This window comes from Microtus ochrogaster, unplaced genomic scaffold, assembly GCF_000317375.1.
Source record: "Microtus ochrogaster isolate Prairie Vole_2 unplaced genomic scaffold, MicOch1.0 UNK39, whole genome shotgun sequence".
NCBI lineage: Eukaryota > Metazoa > Chordata > Mammalia > Rodentia > Cricetidae > Microtus > Microtus ochrogaster.
The window spans coordinates 146,356-167,898 of NW_004949137.1; the positions used below are offsets into that span (position 1 = coordinate 146,356).

Below are 21,543 nucleotides of genomic sequence, written 5' to 3' on the forward strand. Positions count from 1 at the left end.
TGGTCAGGAACTGGGTAGTAACTATCATTTCGTGTCTGTTTTCTAGGGAACTACAGCTGAGTTATAAGTAGCTACAGGGTAATTAGATTCCATTCAGATGGGAATCATTGACTCTAGTAAAGGGCAGATGAAGGGGTAGACGTACAGACTGGGGAAGGAATCTGATTGAGACACCAATAGCATCTAGAACAGCATTATAGACTTGAAGAACAATGCTGTAAGGATAAATAATAGACAAATAGATGCCGTAACAGAGCTGTGAACTGTGGTAGGAGTTAGGGAATTCAGTGTGGTCTGCTTCATAGTGTGCCTATTTCATTGTTTTATTCATTGGCACCAACATTTTCTTCACTGAGGCTGTTTTCAAGCCAGAAAAAAAGAGACTGATAAAGTAGAAGATATGGAAGGGATCTCACGAGTGGGGATTATAACAATACTGGGAATATGGAATGGGAATGTGTAACCGGCTGGAGACATTTCAGTGTCTACTAGTTTATAATAGGAGCAGTTCCTGTTGACAGCAATGGTTGATGTCTCACTGTGTAAGTAGGCTACTAAAGGGCTGCAAAGAAGGTCAGAAAAATGGGAGATGCCCAAAAGACACATAGAAAGAAACCATGGAGTGGTGGGAGCAGTTAGAAAGGACAGAGAGGCCAGGTACAGAGGACCAGAGGAGCCTCCTGTTTGGAAAGAAGTAATACCAGCGAGATAGCGAAGGCGTCCAAAGGGGAGCACTGAAGGTAAGTAAAGGGAGAATGGCTTGGAAATAGCAAGAACGGGATGGAGCCATAATGGACTACGCTTTCTGATAATGTAGAATGGGATGGAGCCATAATGATAATGGAGAATGGGATGGAGCCATAATGGACTATGCTTTCTGATGCCAGGATATGAATGGCTGTCCCCTGAGAAGACTGTGAAATGTCTGATCTCAGGGGAAGACAAATTTCTTTGCAAAAACAGATGTAATGTTTCTCATTAGAAACAGAGGTCATTTGTAGGTATCTACACAGTGGGGGCAGAGAAAAGATTACAGAATTAAAGTGAATAGGTGAGGCTGGAGAGATGGCTCAATGGTTAAGAACATTGACTGCTCCTTGAGAGGACCTGGATTCAATTCCCCACACCCACATGACAGTTCACAACTGCCTGTAATTCCAGTTTTAGAGGACCTGACACCCATGGCAAAACACCAATGCACATAAATAGAAAAAATAAATTAAAAACAAAACAACCCAAAAAAGTAGATAGACATATTAAAGCGTGAAACAGTATTGTACATTCAAGAATTTTATACCATCAAAACCCATAACATGACTGTATCATTGACATTAGGGTTAACTATAACTAATTAAAACCCCTAATTTATTTCCATTTTACTGATGTCAGAGTTAACTATAATTAAATGCTAATTCTTTCTAATCCTTACTCAATTTGCATATTTCCAGTGGCAATTAAAAAGGTGAAGCTAATTAAATATTGCCTTGAATTTGCTTTAAAGGCAATAATAATTTTTTTTAAGAACTAGAAAAGCCAATTGTGAATGTTAAGATGGGTACATGAGCTGTGTCTTAAGGTCGAGTCTCTGAGAAGGCCCCTCTTCAGGCTTGCTGGAGCTACATTGCCTTCCCAGGAGCAGTTGCTTAGCAACGGTGACAAACTCACATCCTTGATTAAGACTGAAGCTGAGTCCCAGTCTTTAGTATTTCTCTTGTTCTTTTGATGAACTGGTAAAACTAGTTGGGATGTTCCAGGGTAGGCAAAACTGGATTTTGGAGGTGCAGTTTCCTCCCGAGTTTTCCCTACTTTGTAGATTGTTTCCCTAAACCCCATGGGGTTGTTGAATATTTATAAGCATTAGTATTTAGCACATGGTAGACTCAATAATTATTTATTGAATGCATTCTGATGGGAGTTAATGAACAGATTATTTGGTAACAGCTATGGTTGTGTGTGTCTGTGCACACGTATATGCCTGCAGGTTTGAAGTTTCCTGCCCAGACTCTTCTCTTCTTTCCTAGTTCATGCCTAGCACAATTATGTTCTTTAATCTTATTTGCATTTGGCGCCACAGAACAATACAAACGCCAAATAGAGCTTCATATAGTGAATGGCTTGTCAGGACCCAACACTGTCGATCGGGAGTAAATAAAGTTTGATTTAATTGGTGTCTTATTAGGCTACAAAAAGAAGTGGTGCCCAGCCTTGTCTGTGCATCCATCATAATCATGCTGGGTGATTCAAAGCCTTAACGCTGGCTCTTTCCACAGAGAGGGTTACTCTTCTAGGTCAGCGCTGGGGCACAGATGCTTGAGTTGCTCCGAAGAGTGTGAAGTGTTTCTAAGGTGCAAAACTGCTGCTCTACAGAGTCTTTCCCTCCCAGAACATCCCTGCTACCATTTAAGGATAAAAAGCATCTCCTGACTTGTTCTGCCTCACAGGCTGTAATTCCCCTGACCTTGCCTTTGGTGGCAGCTCTATCTTCTAGCTCTGGTTTGAACATCTGCTTTCAATCTTGCTTTGTTCTCTGCTTGACTTGAATGCCTTTATGATTGGTTTTTAAGTAGAATGTCCAAAGATCTTGAAGAAGTTCACTTCCTGTGTATCTGAAGCACACATTATTTGTGTTAAAGTTGAAAATGCAGTTGCTGAATAACTTTAAGCACATGGCTTTATGACCATAAGGAAAATATAAGGAATTAAGCTGTCAGTTTTCTCATAAACTCGTGTGCTGTTTTTATTAGGGAAACCGTCATTGAGAAAGCAGAGACTGTCTCACTGGAAAGACTGTAATGACTGGGGAGAGGCCCAGAGAGCTTTAAATTAGAGGCCTCAGCTGCTCACTTCACATACCTCCTGTCCAGCCACTTCTGTCCCTTCAGGAGTCAGGTAAGCTCTCCCTCAGATTCAGCTTAAGAGGCTGTGCTTTGAGAATAAGGATGTTTGCTGGTTTGAAATAAATATATTTTATTGTGTATAGACTCTTCTTGCAGTGATTTTATTTATTTCAGTGCCCAAATGGCCAATGTAGTTTATCTTCTCCATCTTATTTGCCCGTGATTTAAATCCTCTTATAGCTGAGTAAGGACTCCCTACAGAGAACTGAGGCTGAGACTCCAACAGTGAATGTAGGCTTGTGGATTTCACAGCAGGAGTGAGACTTAGAGAATAAGGCTCCTGGGAGCTTTATTCATTGTATTTTGCTTTGGGTTTCTTTAAAAGACTTTATGAACTAAATGTTGAAGAAAACATAAAGCTTATTTGTACTCTACTTCTTTATTTTTGATGAATATTAACTGTTCCTTGAAAATTATTTTTTGTGTGAATTAATAACAGTAAGATTAGCTCATTGAGTAAATCAAAAACAATGCAAAAAAGAAAAGTATTGAATATATTAAGAAAAGAAAACCAAATCCACCTAACAATCCCCAACTTACTCCACTGCCCTTTAGGAGAAAATTCAGTCCATAGTATACTTTTTGTGGGGATAGGATTCAGGAGTTAGGGAACTTAATATGTTCTACTCTGGACTGGACTTTGATCTGTTCAGGAATGGGAAGTTATCAGATAAGGGTACAATTGTAGAAATGAATCCGGTTTGGACAACACTGCTTGAATGTGAGGCCAGTGATGCTGTCTGTGCTTTGAGAACTCTGTTTTAACCACAAGCTGGGTGCCTGGGTAAGGTGCAAATCAGCAAGTCAAGGGCGGGTCTGTTCAGAGAGCTTGTCATAAGATGTGGAGGTGGGGACCAGACTCTGTGGCTAAACAAGAGGAGAAAACCATTAAGGCTTTACCCTACCTCCCGGGGAAATGAGAACTGAAAACTACTGAATGAAGCTAGAGTCCAGCTGACTTATGTCTTCTGTTATGGGAGCAGAGGTAGGGATTAGGTAGCAGTTCTGAATCTCAGTGTTCTGGATAGATGAAGGAAGGTGTGATCATAGCATAAAGCAGCCCAGTCTGGATGCTGTGTTGATTGTTATTGTTGTTCTAGAGAGCCTGGAAACCGTCATGGACTCACTAGACACAGCAACTGCACAGTTTGGGTTTGATCTTTTCAAAGAGCTGGATAAAACAAATGATGGCAACGTCTTCTTTTCCCCTGTGGGCATCTCAACAGCCATTGGCATGATCCTCCTGGGGACCCGGGGAGCCACTGCCACTGAGTTACAGAAGGTGAGGAGCTTCCTTTACCTTTGCCAAGTTTCAGGTGGAAACTTGGCTTTGTGGTTTAAACCTCTGGCATTGAAAATGTGCTCATCTTGACTTGTTGGCCAGAAAATAGATGATGATGTGGAACAGTTCCAGGTCTCTCAGCGAAGTCCTCCTCCCTCTCTAGACACCGCAGTATCATTTTCTCTTTGATGCATGGAATTCCTTTGGGTGGGAGCTGTGGTGAGTGGCCTTGTCAAAAGCCACTATTCTTATATATAAAGAGAGAATATGAAAGTCCAAAGCCATTGTGATCAGCTTTTTAATTTCTATTTGGTCTACCTGACATATTGTACATAACTAGGCTCCTTTGGAGATTAGTGAGCAACCTAGACATTTCCTTGGCTCATCAAGGAGATGATACTCAGGTACCCTTGAAAATACTTTGCCAGCCTTCTTTTGGCGATGTGAAATATTTCTCTGTTCTGACAATAATGACAGTGTTTTCTCTCTATCAGGTACTTTACTCTGAAAAAGACACAGGAAGCTCCAGAATAAAGTCTGCAGAAAATGAGGTGGGACATGTTTCTATATCCTTTAGTGTGATTTCTTCTTAGGTGTAGGATGGATGTAGGAAAGTACTAGAAAAAGCAAACCTCATTTACTATCAAGCAGTAGTCACTAGAGCCAAATACCATCTCTAGGCATGTTAGTCCATTTTCTGATGCTGAAACAAAGGACTAGGGTCTGAAAGCTTGACAAATAGGAGCTGGTTTGTTAAGCTTATGTTTCCTGAGCTTGAAAATCCCAGACCGAGTGTCTTCATGTGTTTGGTTTCCATGGAGACTCTTCTGGAATACATTATATGTGATGGATTAGGGGATGAACGTTGGTGACACACATAAGGGGCTAAAACTTGTGGGCTGTTCTTGCTTTGGGAGACTACCATTAATCTCTGCTGAGGGAAGTTCCTTTGGTGACCTAGTCAGCTTTCCTACTAAGTTCCTTAAGGGTTTCACCACCTCTTAACATTGCTTTACTAGGGTTAGATTTCTAGAACATGAACTCCTAGGAGAAAACCACTTCCAATCACAGCATTTGTACTGTACACAAACAGTAGATTCTCAATAATGATAAGAGATCAGAACGTTAACACACAAGAACCACTATGAATGCTAACACACCAAAAGGTTGCTATAACAGCTTTGGGGGTACAGAGAATTGGGTAACGTTCTGGCTTGGGTATGCCAGGACTTTGGGACTTTGGCAAGTAATTCACTTTCGTTAGTCTTCTGTGACATTTCTGATAGAATCATCTAGATCATACATTTAACTCACCTAGTACTGTAGGAAACTGAAAGCAATATTATTGCTGAACTGAATTAATATTTTGCTTCTTCTGATAATATTTCCTTAAATGCTATCAGCACAGGAGCATTGATCATCTTCCAGATCTAGCTTTCTGGTATCTCTTGCTTGGTCTTACCAAATACAGAATGGGATGGGGCCCATTAGGTCACAGGTTAGCATCTAGAAGTAACCCAAGGTCTCAGAAGGGTACAGTTGCTCTGTCAGAAAGGACAGCACAGCAAGTACTGTCAAGTTCCCAACATTGTGAGCTGGTCACTTCATAATCCCACAACGCTAGGCTGTCTGTGTGCTCCGTTTCAGCTGTGGACTTGTGCTTCCTTCTAGGGATTTTTAACTGAGTTAGATCCGGTGGCTGTTCTCATGTGCAACTGAGACATGTAGTAGCTTCCAGAGAACTTCTCCACACAATAGTTCTCAGACTACACAGGCACCTCATCTGGGGCAGATGCGGTTATCCTGGGTGGAGAGATTCATGATTGGGTGCAAGTTGCCTTTCAGTTCCTATACCTGCCCTCTTCCACCATGAGACAGTCCTGCCCCTTCCCTAGGAGTTCTTGGGAGCTGAAGAAATGAAGAGTAGAGGTAATGACAAAGACATTGGGGCTGGAGCATATTCCGGAGGCAGCTGGCCCAATCTCCTTATTAGTAGATGAATAAACAGGAGTGAAGTCCAGTGGCAGGCTTGACGTGTACTACTAGTATGCCATGAATTCAGAATATTTGGAACCCTTCTCTTCCAAAATGGTGTTAAAATCTCAAGATGGTGAAGGAAGGTAGAAGGAATATTGCAGTGAATACCTGTATGAGTACCTGTATGAGATACTCAACTGCATTTCTATGAGAAAGATGACCAATGCCAATCCTTAATTCCCTTCCCTGAACATAAACCTCTCTCTTGAGAGTAGAAGCTTCATTCTCTTGAATTAGGAATTTATTATCCAATGCACTTCTTATTTTGCTACGAATGGCACATGGGTTAATTTTTACAGCTATTTCTTTATGTATTCTAGAATTTCTAGTGGTAAATCTTTTATTTGTATAATAATATACTGAGTCATGATACTTTAAAATTAAACACATTTGGTTTACTAATATCATGTTAATTTTGAAAAATGCTATAAATGATGTCAAAAATGTTTTTCCTGAACATTTCTGTCCAGGTTTAGTATCAAAGTAGCACCAGGCGCTTAAAATGAGCTTATTATGTATTTTAAGTATATAATATTTTATCAGCTCCTCAAAAGTTTTTGCCTGTATAAAGTTTGTTTAATTGCTTTGATCCTCTCTCTCCACATCTTTTTATATTGTCCCAGTTCTTAGTTTTGCCCCCACTTTCATGTTCTTTTTTAAAAAATGTAAATAAGCCACAGAGTCCAGTTTGTGCTGCCATATACTCATGAATATGGTGCCATCCACTGGGTCATCGTGACTCTAGAGAAGGCTGATGCTCCCTTCCCTAGAATCCGTCAGCTGTCAATAGCTTCTGAGTTAGGGTTTAAGGCTCTTGAGCCCCTCCCATCCCTGTGCTGGAACCCTGGCTGGCTTAACCTTGTGTGCTAGTGGGCAGGCAATCACAAACATTGTGAGTTCACGAGAACAGAGGTCTTGTCGTTTCCTGAAGATACTTTTGTCACGGTCCTTCCCAACCTCTGGCTCTTACAATCTTCTGTGGTGGGCCCTGGGCCCTGGGAGGAGACAATGTGATACAGATGTCCCATTTATGACTGAGCACTTATTCTCTGGACTTTGACCAGTTATTTTTTTTCTTTAATTTTTAAATTGTGGATGTGTTTGTATAATTCAGAAACTCACTAATTCATTGGGTAGAATTTGGATTAAAACTATTTTTACCTTTGCTATTTCCCTTTTTATGTGATTTAGGTTTATTTATTTAGTGGATTTCTTATTAAAGAGTTGTTTTGATTCCACTCTCATTTCCTTTTGTGTCTAGTCTATGGATAAAACATCTTACTTAATATCAGTCTGATATTTGAAATTGATGATCATCTAACATCTATCACGTATAATGCTCTACCCCTTCTGTCTGCCTTCCCTTTATGTACCAAAACACAGTTTAACCTCTTTTTAGGTCCTATATTTGTGTGCTTAAAAATCCCCTACCAGATTTTGAAGTGATTTTTGAACTGTAGGATCCTGGGTGTTTTTTTTTTTTTTTTTTTTTTTTTTGTATAATTACTGTTACAAGACAATTTTATATTTTCATGTTTTATGCAGTTACGTATCATCTTTTCATTTCAACTTGAAGCCATTTAGGACTTCTTATCAGACCCCCTACTTTTATTTAACTGGAAAAGCATTAATTTCTCCTTTGCTTTTGAAGGACAGTTTTACTGGATATGGTATTCTTGGTGAACTCTACCGCATTCTTTTCTTTCAGTATATTTTCAATAGCATATCAATCCTTTCATAACTTTTTTTTTCTGGGAAATTTGTCAATATAAGATGCTCCCTTGTATGTAACAAGTTGTGTACTCTGGTTCTCACTAGATTCATTTTTTTTTCTTTTTACAGTTTGGTTATGGTGTGTGGCTTCAGAGGTCTTTGTAGCTTTGTCTTGGATGGAGATCTTTGAGCTTCTGAATGTCTGTTCTTGTTGAGAGCCGGGCCAATCCAAGACTTTCTCAGAGGCCCCTATGGAAAGGAAGCTAGTTCTCCTTCCTTCTTTACTTTCTCCTTCCCTCCTTGTCTCCATCTTTTTCTCTTTTCCCCTTTTCTTTCTCCCTTTCCTCTTTCTGTTCTTTTGTTGAGACAGGATAACACTATATATATTCTAGTTGTCTGGAACTTGCTATATAGACATGCTGGCTTCGAACTCACAGAGATCTGCCTACTTCTGCCTTCTGAGTGCTGAGGTTAAAGACATGTCTCACTGTGCCCCGCCTGGGATATACTTTTCAATAACATCATTGAAATGCACAAAGACTACTAAACAAACAAGTAAACATAAACACTTCTGGGGATTGTCTGTGCGAAACTTGTGCATGTAACACAGCTGGAGATTTGTGAGCTGCTACTTAGGAATTCTTCCTGTTGATTTCTAGTGCACTGCAGGCTCAGCACAGGGTACCTTGTTTGTTTCATAGCTTAAGTTTAGGTGAGACGGAGACCAGTCCTGCCTGTGCTTCCCCAGAATTCAGAATGACCGACATGTTTCCCTCTCTCTTTCTCTCTTCTCCTTGGGTGAGAGTCAGGCTCAGCTCTGCAGTAGCCATGCTATGCTGCTGGAAGGTGCTGTGATTGTGAGTTCCAAGCATTTCCCTGTTGCTTTCTGTGTACTCAGCTATGCACTCACTTATGAATTACAGGGACCTTTGTATTGGTTTGAAAATTCCCAAGGTGACTTTGTTAGCATGAAGTCTCTTTGTCAGAGACTTGGGCCATGTGTTCTTCCATACTGTTGGTGTTATTCCTCTGTGGTTTCCTTAGTAACGATTTACTAAGGAATGTTAGTAGATGATGGTGGATGTTGTCAGACTGTGTTCAACTCTGATGTGCTTTAATGACTGTAGAGAATTCTATCTAGGTTTATATTTCTGGTAGCCATTGGAAGATTCTCTTCTCATATTCTAATATTATTATTGGCAAGCTAGCTTGGTTGACATCCTTGACAGTGATCTACCGAATTACTTTTTATTTAAAAAATTTACCAGTATTTGTCTAATCATGGACTTCTTTTATTTATTATAACTTTGACTCACTGTAATTTCTGAATAAAAAGTTCATGCATTTCATGGTGCTCTTTCAGGAGTCACTTAAGTTTCATCCACTGTGTAGGTCCCAGTGATTGAACTCAGGGTTATCTAGTTTCTGTTTCTCAGATCTCCCAAGTGTCAGCTATGGCTTCCATTTTGTGGAGTGGGCCTTAAGTCAAATCAGACATTGGCTGGCTACTTCTACAAGGTCTGTGCCACCATTGCCTTAGCATATCTTACCGGCAGGATAGATTGTAGGTCAAAGGTTTTGTGTCTGGGTTTGTGTTTATGCTTCTCTTTCGGTAGCGTACACAGTGCCTTCCCACACTAAGGACACTAGAATGCAGGGGTGAAGTTTCCATGTAGGCACCAGCTTCATTTCTTCATGTTCAATGATTTGTATGGATGTTGTCCCTGGCAATTGGACCCAATGTCAGTGTGCCAAGAACGCTCTGTTGTCTTGGCAACAGTCTATGTTATTTTGGGTTTTCCACAGGACACCCTTAGCCAAGGACTAAACTGAATGCAACTGAGTGCAGATACTGGAAGCCTTGTTTGGTGACAAGAGATGGCCAGTTGGGACTCTGTCTCTCCTATTATTAGCAGACCTCATTAGGATATCCTTCACATATTTTAAAAAGTTTCCACTGCACTAGGTTTCCATATCATCCCTCAAACACCCCTCAATTTCATCTGCCTCTTCCTGCATTCCCTCCCTCAACCCTATTTTCTCCCCTTCCACCTGATCCTTCTATTCCTGTCCACACCCACATCCAGTACACTTGTAAAATCGTTTCGATTTTTTCCATCCCTGTGAGATCCATGTGTTCCCCCTAGCTCATTCTTCTATACCTAACTTTTCTCAGTCTATGCATTATAGGATTCTAGGTTGCTTATCATTTATTTAATGGCTAATAGTCATATATAAATGATCACTTGCAATATTTATCTTTCTGGATCTAGGTTACTTCACTTAGGATAAATTTTCTAGTTCCATCCATTTGTATGCAAATTTTATGATGTCATTTTTTTAAACAGCTGAGAAATACCTTATTGTGTAAATGTACCATATTTTCTTTATCCATGTTTCAGTTGAGGGACATCTAGGTTGTTTCCAGTTTCTAGATTATGAATAAAGCTGTTATGAACATAGTTGAATAAGTGTCCTTGTGGTATGATTGAACCATATTCCCAGGAGTGGTATAGCTGGATGTTGAAGTCTATCAATTTCCAATTTTCTGAGGAACCACTATATTGATTTTCAAAGTGGTTGTACCAGTTTGCACTCCCACCAGCAATGGAGGAGTGTTTTCATTCTCTGTTTAGACCTGTGCTCCATTTTTAATTGAATATTGGGCTTGTTGATATCCAGTATATGTTCTTTATATATTTTATATATTAGCCCTATATTAGATATAGGGTTGGTGAAAATGTTTTCTCATTTTATATGCTGCCATTTTGTTCTATTGATGGTGTCCTTTGCTTTACAGAAGCTTTTCATTTTCATGAGTTTCCATTTATTGTTTATCTTGGTGCCTGCACTATTGGTGTTCTGTTCAGGATGTTGTCTTCTGTGCCTGTGCAGGGTGATGCATATGGATCTATTTGCATTCTTCTACGTGCAGTTAGTTATTCAGTTTTTGTAACACCATTTGTTAAAGATCCTGTCTTAAATTTTAAACTCTTATTCAAGGATAGACATTTTCCAGAAACATTTTTCTGTAATAGAGAACTGATGTGAACATCTAAGTTTGTGTCTGTCTTGTGGATGCTTGCTATTTTCCCATGAGTTTGACTCGAGACTTGTTTGTTTACAATGTATAATTTTGGAACACAATCTGCACTTGGTTGATGACCTTGGGACATAGTAAAGCCTATGATGTAGTCAGTTTTGTGATGAAGATACCTTTTTACTTCCAGAATAGGATCTTTGGGTTTTACCAACTCCAGGTCATTATCAAGGTAGTACAAACTAAAACCCCAAACCTGTTTGAAAACAGGGTTTTCTTCTTTTCCCTTATTTGCATGTTGGTTTAGTCATAAATGACTCACTAGGAAATTAGTGCACATTAAATTCTTAATTCCCAAAGGGTGCGATGCACCTGACCTGTTCACTGCTTGCCCTGATCAATAAATTGATTGCAGCAATAAATTGATTGCGAGTCACCCAGCCTTTCATAACAGTAAGGAGGCAGCAAAGGTCAGCCCAATAGATACTGCCAGAATGGTGGGGATATGCATTTTCAGGTCAAATGTCTGCAAAAAGTTACCATTTATTTGCAAAATTTAGCTATCTATTACTTTTTTTTGTATAGTTGTAGGCAGTTGGGGTGTGAGCAATGAAAATAAGAGACACAATAAAGAATTAAATAAATCTATATGCATCATTTTGTACAAGAAAATGACTTTTTAGTTCTCATGTGGAATCAGGACTCAATCACCCACTTTAGAGCTGAACTGCATTTCTCTGTATCCTCTGTGAATTACAGCAACCAGAGCCCACATGACAAGTCATGAGACAATGTTCTGCTCTGGTCTAAGAAACTGTTCTGGCTCACCTGGCTTTGCCACGCACTGCCTACAGCACACAGTCAGAAAGCTGGTACACCCTACAGAAGATAGCCAGAAGGTTTTGATAATTATTTTTAAAAAACAGTGACAAATTTAATTTTAGTTTGGTTTGCAGCTCTCATAAATGATCACTTTCTTCATGAAAAATTACTTTTAATATCCCAGTGTCAGTGGAGAGGAATTATCTAGGGGATCCTTTACACTTCTCAAGTGTTTAGGGTCTGTGAGTAGATAAAAACAAATGTACGAAACACTTAGTAAGCTGTTATGTTTGAGACTGAAGTGACAGCTGGATGAGAAAACAAAGATTTGTGGTAATGGGGGCTGCTAGAGGCTTCTCCATGAAGTTCAGGTTGGGTTTGACTTGCATCTATGTTTGCAGAGAGCCAGATGATGTCCAGAGACCCATGGACATTTATATTTTTCTCTCCAATTTGCTCATAGAGGAAGGACTCTAGCCACATCCTTTTGGAAGAGAATCTAGGCTTGCTTTTGCCAAGATAACCCACTGAGTTTTTGTCTTGATTTTGAAGATTCAGAAGACAGAAGAAATACATGACCGATTCCAAAAGCTTTTGACTGAAATAAGCAAATTCTCTAATGATTATGAACTGAACATAAGCAACAGGCTGTTTGGAGAGAAAACATACCTCTTCCTTCAAGTAAGTTCTGTTGTGCATGCCACATCTATGTGTGGTAGCAACAAATGGCCAATATCCCATTTAGGACTGAGTTCTTGGGCCATGCTGCCAAGTTGGCTCTTGCCATGGTCCTGTTTTACTAGTCTTTCTGGACTGCTCTCCAGACATGCAGTTCCTTTTTGAGTCCATTATAGCCTATACCTGACTTTTGCCTTAATCACATTGCACCTGAATGACAGTATGTGGAAGCAATAAGAACCATCTTCCCAGGACCTAAACATTCACATTTTGACATTAGTTTTCCTAATGAACAGACACATTTATTAAGAGGTATTTGTACTTGACAAATTCTTCAATCTCTTTCTATTTCTTCCCCATCTCTCCTAAAGAAATACATAGATTATGTTGAAAAATATTACCATGCATCTCTGGAGCCTGTTGATTTTGTAAATGCTGCAGATGAAAGTCGAAAGAAGATTAATTCCTGGGTTGAAAGCCAAACAAATGGTAGAGTATGGATGGGTTTTTCACCAAAAAGCACACTTCTTGATTACCAGCTATGACAAAAGTCTTGGGCTTGAGGCTTCATAGATACCAGATGAATTAACTTTGGGAGGAGCTAGAGATGGGTTCAGGCAAAGATAGGCATAAAGGTTGGATAGGGTACTGCAGGGGATGGGATGGTCTTAGCATATATGGAGAGATGCAACAGTGGAAAATTGTTTGCACAAGCTGTGAGTCACACTTACCTTTGTAGTTCCAGGGATGGCATCTTGTTTATCGTTACTTTGTTCTTTATGTAATAGACTTCCTCTCTTAGTCTGGAGCCCCAAATGTGAATGGCATAGAGCTCCCACTCTCTTTGTTAAGTGAGGCAGACACAACTTTTTCACCAAGACTTGTCTGTACCTACAGCTAGGATTACTCAGGCCTCTTGCCCACTTGAGAATCTGGTAGAGATGATTAAATCTTCAGACACCTCCACTGTAAAGATTTGACAACTATCTTTCCCATCCTTCTTTTATCATTCTCTATTATAAATCAAATATATTAGAAACAGCAGAGAAACATTGAGAAGTAGGTAGTATCTACCATTTTCTAGTACCACTATTAATGAGATTTGTCATGATGTTGAATATTTTTTCTTTGTATTTTATTTAAAGAAAGAAATTAAACAACCAGAAAACAAGGGTATATTGAAAGGTTGGCTGAATAGAATTTTTTAGTATTTAGTGTAATGTGAACTTAATAAAATGCAAATTTCTGGGACTCAGGAGATGCCCAAACAACATGAATACTACAGTTTGGATTCCCAGAGTCTTTGTATGTAGTCGGAGACTGCTTGTTTGTTTCTCAGCCTCCTAGACCTGAATATTCCCATTGAAACTATATTAATTACAGCACTGTTTGACTGGTGTCTCAGGTGTATTCCTAGCTAGTTCTTACATCTTAAATTAGCCCATTTTTATTATTTTATATTTTACCCTTGGTAATATAAAACCCTTAGCTCAAGGTTTGCTAACTCTTGCTTCTTGGGCAGCTACATGGCATATGCCTTCTTCAGCAGCTATAGAATCTCCTTGACTCCACATACTCTCTCTCTATATCTCTTCCAGCCTGGCTATATTCTGCCCTGCCATAGACCTAAGCACATTTGTTTATTAACCAATAAGAGCAGCAATATACAGAAGGGCATCCCACATCATATATAAAAGCTGAGCATAGTGGGATGTGTTTGCAACTAGCATTGGGAGTTACAGGGTGGAGAGAGGTTGGCCAGCTAACCACTTGAATTGCTGAGTTCCTGGTTCAGGGATCACCTTTGTCAAGGTGGGGCGTGATAGAAGAAGACAATTTAATGTTGAACTTGGGGTGCACAGGTTAGTACTCCCTCTCATATATGCACTTTAAATCTGTTTCTTTTAAATAACTTCTGAACCACAGGTGAGGATTCTGTTGACTAGATAAGTATTGTAGCTAAAGCAGAATGCTTAAAATATGCCAGGTAGTGATTATAGGTCCATATTAAACCATGTATTCATTTCAACAATGCCATTAGGCATGCTCTTTTTCTGTTTGATAAACATGGAAACTTAGGCACTCATAGTGTAAACAAGTTGCCTAAGATTTCTTAGCTGATAATAAGTACATCTGCATGGAAACAGAGACAATATGAGAATTTCCCTGCTGACTCTGCCAGCAAATCCTTGGTGCACAAGGCCCCCGGGTGTTGACGTGGCTGCAGTGTCAGTGGTTCTCCAAGTCCACCCACATCCATATCTGTTACACTATAGTCTGTGATTTGCAGGACAGACCACTCTTTTCTGTTTCTCTGTTTTCAGAAAAAGTCAAGGACCTATTTCCAGAAGGCTCCTTCAGCAGTTCCACCAAGCTGGTGCTCATTAATACAGTTTATTTTAAAGGCCGGTGGGACAGGGAGTTTAATAAAGAACATACCAAGGAGGAGGAATTCTGGCTGAATAAGGTATGGTCCTTTATATATGTGTCTGCTTACTTCTGGAATGTACAGTCTAAAGTCATTTGGCCAAATGCCTATTCAGTAGCTCAGACTTTGTGGTTATATTATTTTCAAGAGCTACTTGGGTGCCATATGATTTTCTTAATGTTTTTATCTCTGATTATTTGTTGCAGAACACAAGTAAACCTGTTCAGATGATGACTCAGTGCAGCTCCTTCAGTTTCACCCTCTTAGAGGATCTTCAGGCCAAAATTGTGGGGATTCCATATAAAAACAGTGATCTCAGCATGTTCGTGCTCCTGCCCAATGACATAGATGGTCTGGAGAAGGTAAACCTTGATACCTCGTACCTATATCATTTTTAAAAACTCTGTATTGCATCTCTTGTACCCAGGGAGCCTGGGAACATGGCTTCTGAAAAAAATTTGATGACTGGTTGTGCCACTTTGGAAGTATTTCTCACTTTGTGCAGTGACTACCTACTGATCTCTATTGAGAAAGAGACTTGTTGAGAGTAACTAGAATGCAGTTGTGTTGAGATGAGCTAAATGGATATTTTAAATTGTATGGGGGTGATTCTAAAGAGTCTCAACCATTCTGAACAGTCATTAGTCTCTATGAAGTCTTTGCCTGGAAAAAAAACATATATGCATGAATATAGAGCTTTTGCATGGAATTCAGTAAAGCCCTTGGATTTTGCATATCTTCTTTTGATCCTTTTTCTTGATGTAGGTCTATCCACTTTCTTTTCAAAACAATGACAAGGCTAGTGTTTTGGATCCTGGATACCAGGAATGCATAACTTCAAATACTTATCCTTTAAGATGTTTCCCAACCATAAATCCTCTGAACTGTCTGTTTCTCAGCATTCACATCTACAGCACTGACCTCCCTGGGACTTGATATGTGGCATTTTGTTGTGTATGGAAGTACAGCCTAGATGTGTAGAGGACACAGGAACACTCAGCAAAATTTTAAATTGAAAATATTTTGAATAACGTGAAACATGTATTGAAGCTTTACTCTCTCTCTCTCTCTCTCTCTCTCTCTCTCTCTCTCTCTCTCTCTCTCTCTCTAATACAAAAGTCCCTTTCTGGGCAACGCTGAATGGAAGTGATTCAGAAGGAGAAAATTGGCTTTGTTAGCCAAATCAGTAGTTCCAACATTGAATACAGTAGGATGCCTAGTTTGAAATTTGTAGTAAATGTTAATTTTCTATCTTCAGAACTTATGAGCATATATTAGAATGCTTTATACATATTAGTCTGTAAGGGAAATGGATAATGTTGACTGTTGTTAAAACATAGCAACTTGACAGAAGTGTTATCTAACTTTATCAGTTTATGAGAGATGTGGTGTGAAGTTAAATACATATAAATAGACATCCACTGTGAGTAATTACATTCATGCACATATAGAAACTAGAAGGGAGCAGAAATTGAAATGCAGAATTCAAAATACCTTGCTTTTAGTTTGAAAAAAATCAGTTCATGCTATATATAGATAATATAATACAGGCAAATATAATAGAGAATATAAGACAACAGTCTTTTTCGTAGACAACAGACATGAAAATTCTGTTTGTTAGTAAAAGTAGTACTTTCTGTCTTTCTGGAGCCAGTGTGAGGCTTTTAAAATGTTCTTGGATTTATCTTTCCTACCATAGATAATTGATAAACTGTCTCCTGAGAAGTTGGTAGAATTGACTAGCCCTGGACACCTGGAGCAAAGGAAGGTGGACCTGCGTCTGCCCCGCATGCAGGTGGAGGAGAGCTATGAACTGGAGCCCGTGCTGAAAGGTATGGGCATGCTCAGTGCCTTCAGCGAGAATGCGGACTACTCAGGAATGTCTGCACGCTCAGGTCTGCACGCCCAGAACTTTCTGCACAGATCCTTCCTGGTGGTAACGGAGGACGGTGTCGAGGCCACTGCGGGCACCGGCATGGGCTTCGTGGTCTCATCAGCTGCAGACTGCGAACTTGTGCACTGTAACCACCCGTTTTTGTTCTTCATCAGGCACAGAGAGTCGGACAGCATCCTCTTTTTCGGCAAGTTTTCTTCTCCTTGAGATGATGAAGCTAGGACATGGCTCCATCAAGCGGCACTCGGGGTTGACAGACCATGGGATTCATTCATGTGCTCCAACCTCAGGCACAGTAGCAGCGACAGCATATTTTCATATTTTGTTTAAAAGTGACCCCATCGTGTGTGCCACACAGGAAGCCCAGTTTAGTTCTCCCCTGATTTCCTTCGATGGTCCATCAGTACCAGGAACATTTTTTTTTTTTTGATAAAAAGGGTGGACTCTATGGGGAAATTCAGGGTTCATTCAGTTCTAGCATTTTGGCATATTATAATACATAAATAAAATAAAGTAATAACTTACTCAACTAACGTGTTTCTTTTTTCCTTTCCTGATAGATACTGGGGACTTGTACTTAGAAAACAGAATTTAGAAACATGTGAATGGAATATAACTCAAATGCTGAACAAATTAAACAACAGTATGCCAGACAAAGAGATTTCCTTATTTTCATCCTCCATGCTAACATTATATCCCCCACATTTGTTTCAGAATCATTTTAGTATTAGAAATAATTGCGAAGGTAAATGTACCTGATCAATACTGCTACCCAGTTATTCTTTCAAGCTTTGGAAAGTGAATATTTGGACTCTCCTTTAGATGAGTGGCCCTTTTCTTTCTTTGTCCTCTTGAATTTTTCTGTTGGATTCTTGAATGAGGGATGGCTCTGGCCAGATAACATCTCCTTTAAAATTTTTTTCTTCTTTAATTCTTGGGATTATAATACAGTATTGCTCCCTCTCTTTCCTCCCTCCATATATTTACATATACCCTTCTTACTCTCTCTCAAGTCTATGGCCTCCTTTTTCATTAATTGTTGAGTACATATATGTGCATGTACATAAATACACATGCCTAAATACAATCTGCTTGGTCTTTATAATGCTAGTCGTGTATGTTTTCATGGTTGTCCCTTGGGTGTTGGGTAATCAGTTGGTGGGATTCCCTCAGAAAGATTATTTCTAGCACTCCCAGCATTCCTCCCTTGACTGGAGTTCTTTAGGGCTGAGACCTCATGAGCTTCTCCAGTCCACTTTGATGTGTTTATTGGTAACCAGACGCCTTTTTCTTAAAGCTGCTGTTGAAAAAGTTTTATGTATTTTACTAACACCACATTGCATATATGCTTCAGATTTAAGCTTTATCAGTTTTTAGTAAGACCACATTGCTGACTTATTTTAAGCATTTTTCTTTTTTATGTCTCTGAAGCATTTTATTTTATTATTTATTTATTTATTAAAGATTTCTGCCTCCTCCCCGCTACCACCTCCTATTTCCCTCCCCCTCCCCCAATCAAGTCCTCCTACCTCATCAGCCCAAAGAGCAGTCAAGGTTCCCTGCTCTGTGGGGAGTCTAAGGACCACCCACCTCCATCCAGGTCCAGTAAGGTGAGCATCCAAACAGCCTAGGCTCCCACAAAGCCAGTACATGCAGTAGGATCAAAACCCAGTGCCATTGTTCTTGAGTTCTCAGTAGTCCTCATTGTCCGCTATGTTCAGGGAGTCCGGTTTTATCCCATGCTTTTTCAAACCCAGTCCAGCTGGCCTTGGTGAGTTCCCAATAGAACATCCCCATTGTCTCATTGTGTGGGTGTACCCCTAGCGGTCCTGAGTTGCTTGCTCGTGCTCTCTCTCCTTCTGCTCCTGATTTGGACCTTGAGATTTCTGTCCGGTGCTCCAATGTGAGTCTTTGTCTCTGTCTCCTTTCATTGCCTGATGAAGGTTAATATCCAGGAGGATGACTATATGTTTTTCTTTGGGTTAACCTTCCTATTTAGCTCCTCTAGGATCACAAATTATAGGCTCAATGTCCTTTATTTATGGCTAGAAACCAAATATGAGTGAGTACATCCCATGTTCCTCTTTTTGGATCTGGCTTACCTCACTCAGGATAGCGTTTTCTATTTCCGTCCATTTGCATGCAAAATTCAAGAAGTCATTGTTTTTTACTGCTGAGTAGTACTCTAATATGTGTATATTCCACACTTTCTTCATCCATTCTTCCATTGAAGGGCATCTAGGTTGTTTCCAGGTTCTGGCTATTACAAACAATGCTGCTATGAACATAGTTGAGCATATACTTTTGTTGTATGATAGGGTATCTCTTGGGTATATTCCCAAGAATGGTATTGCTGGGTCCAGGGGTAGGTTGATCCTGAATTTCCTGAGAAACCGCCACACTGCTTTCCAAAGTGGTTGCACAAGTTTGCATTCCCACCAGCAATGGATGAGTGTACCCCTTTCTCCACAACCTCTCCAGCAAAGGCTGTCATTGGTGTTTTTGATTTTAGCCATTCTGACAGGTGTAAGATGGTATCTTAAAGTTGTTTTAATTTGCATTTCCCTGATCACTAAGGAAGTTGAGCATGACCTTAAGTGTCTTTTGGCCATTTGAACTTCTTCTGTTGAGAATTCTCTGTTCAGCTCTGTTTTATAATTGGGTTGATTAGCCTTTTACGGTCTAGTTTCTTGAGTTCTTTATATATTTTTGAGATCAGACCTTTGTCAGTTGTGGGGTTGATGAAGATCTTTTCCCAGTCAGTGGGTTGCTTTTTTGTCTTAGTGACAGTGTCCTTTGCTTTACAGAAGCTTCTCAGTTTCAGTAGGTCCCATTTATTCAATGAGGCCCTTGGTGTCTGTGCTGCTGGGGTTATACGTAGGAAGCGATCTCCTGTACCCATATGTTGTAGAGTACTTCCCACTTTCTCTTCTATCAGGTTCAGTGTGTTCGGACTGATATTGAGGTCTTTAATCCATTTGGACTTGAGTTTTGTGCATGGTGATAGATATGGATCTATTTTCATTCTTCTACAGATTGACATCCAGTTTTGCCAGCACAATTTGTTGAAGATGCTTTCTTTTTTCTATTGTATACTTTTAGCTCTGTTATCGAAAATCAGGTGTTCATAGGTTTGTCAGCTAAAATCCAGGTCTTCTACTTGATTCCATTGGTCGACTTCTCTGTTTTTATGCCAATACCAAGCTGTTTTCAATACTGTAGCTGTGTAATAGAGTTTGAAGTCAGGGATGGTAATTAAGCATTTTTCTTGAGCTATCATTACACATTGATTTTTTTGGTCAGTTCTTAGGGTTGCTCATGAATCATTGTAAGCCAATTTTAGAATATTTCCTCAATCTAAAGAGCTTCTATGTAGATGCCTTCACCTCTAATCACAGGAAATCACTCCCTTCTCTGGCTTGTAGCTTCTTTCATCTTGTAGAATGTTTTGTAGTTCATACCTTTGTAATACTGTTGATTATTAATTTTCTTCTATTGCTGAATGGTATTCTGTTTCATAGAAAAGATTCACTTTATTTATCTATTTGCCTGTCATTAACTTGTTTATTTCCACTTTTGCTATGAATATTCATATTAAGGTGCTAATATATATATATTTAAAACTTCTCTTGGGTAGACTGTGAGAGTAGGCTTGCTGGGTTACACAATACGATGTTTGGCTGTTTTCCCGCGTCAGCATCATTTCCCATTCCCACCAGAGAGTGTAAACCCCCAGTGTCTGCACATGTTTTCTAGCATCTTGATAGTTGGAGTCTTTCCTTTGGGTGTGAAATGTTCCACAGTGATTTTTCCTTGCATTTCTCTAATTATTAAAGTGAGCACCCCCACTCCCAGCATGTGTATTTGGCTATTTGTATGACTTCTTTGTTGAACTGTTTAGTGAAATTCTTTGGTTGTTTTAAAGGGTAGCTTACCTTCTTGTCTTATTCTGAAAGAGAGAAATAAACTTCTCATTCTGGATGTGCGTTCTTTATCGAATACATAATAGGGGGTATCAACCAAACCCTGTGGTTTCTTTTAGTTTTCTCATCGATGTCCTTTAAAATATATACTATCTTTAAAAGAAATAATTTAATATAAAATTATGCAATCACATTCATTAATTTCAAATTATTTTAACATCCCACAAAGAAACCCCAAACCCATTAATAGACTCTTTCTTTTTCTTTTTTCCTTTTGTTCTTTTTGGTTTTTTGAGACAGGATTTCTCTGCAGCTTTGGAACCTGTCCTGGAACTAGCTCTTATAGACCAAGTTGGTCTCTAACTCACAGAGATCTGCCTGCCTCTGCCTCCTGAGTGCCTGTATTAAAGGCATGCGGCACCACCGCCTGGCGACTCTTTATATTTCTTTGTCCATTAACTAACAGAAGCAATCATTCTGTGTCTATTCTATGTATTTGTCTGTTCTGGATATATGACATAACACTGTGTAATAGATGGTCTTTTGCTGTATGATACCTTGTTGCTTGCCACAACAATTTAAGATTCTCCCAAGTCATTGCACATATCAGTGCTCAGTTCTTCATTATGTTTAAAATTTCATACAGATGTATTAGGTTTTGTTTAGCCATTCATTAGTTAATAAACACTTATTTTTGAGTTATTAGCCATAATTAATAATACTGATAGGGACATTTTGTGTATCCTTTTTCTTTCATGGACATATATTTCCATTTCTTTTGGATTATGCTGGGTCATATGTTATCTTTATGTTTACCATTCTGAGAAAA

General features: G+C 39.3%; 1 protein-coding gene across 2 annotated transcripts; it reads left to right on the top strand.

The window, feature by feature from the left end:
* Positions 1–4,014: 4,014 nt before the first annotated feature.
* Positions 4,015–16,998, top strand: Serpinb13 (serpin family B member 13). 2 transcript variants are annotated; one of them, XM_005368730.1, is made up of 7 exons: positions 4,015–4,179; positions 4,674–4,739; positions 12,350–12,472; positions 12,841–12,958; positions 14,794–14,936; positions 15,104–15,259; positions 16,597–16,998. In XM_005368730.1, exons 1-7 carry the CDS (start codon positions 4,015–4,017, stop codon positions 16,996–16,998), a joined length of 1,173 nt encoding a protein of 390 aa, XP_005368787.1. The 2 variants fall into 2 exon arrangements, with proteins under 2 accessions (XP_005368787.1, XP_026645846.1); XM_026790045.1 differs by having other exon boundaries at positions 4,674–4,730; positions 12,344–12,472.
* The last annotated feature ends 4,545 nt before the right edge of the window (positions 16,999–21,543 follow it).

Coding starts and splice junctions, on each gene's coding strand:
- Serpinb13 (XM_005368730.1), top strand. CDS start 4,015: ATGGACTCACTAGACACAGCAACTGCACAGTTTGGGTTTGATCTTTTC. Junction 12,959..14,793: donor GGTTGAAAGCCAAACAAATG/GTAGAGTATGGA, acceptor CTCTGTTTTCAG/AAAAAGTCAAGGACCTATTT. Junction 15,260..16,596: donor ACATAGATGGTCTGGAGAAG/GTAAACCTTGAT, acceptor TTCCTACCATAG/ATAATTGATAAACTGTCTCC.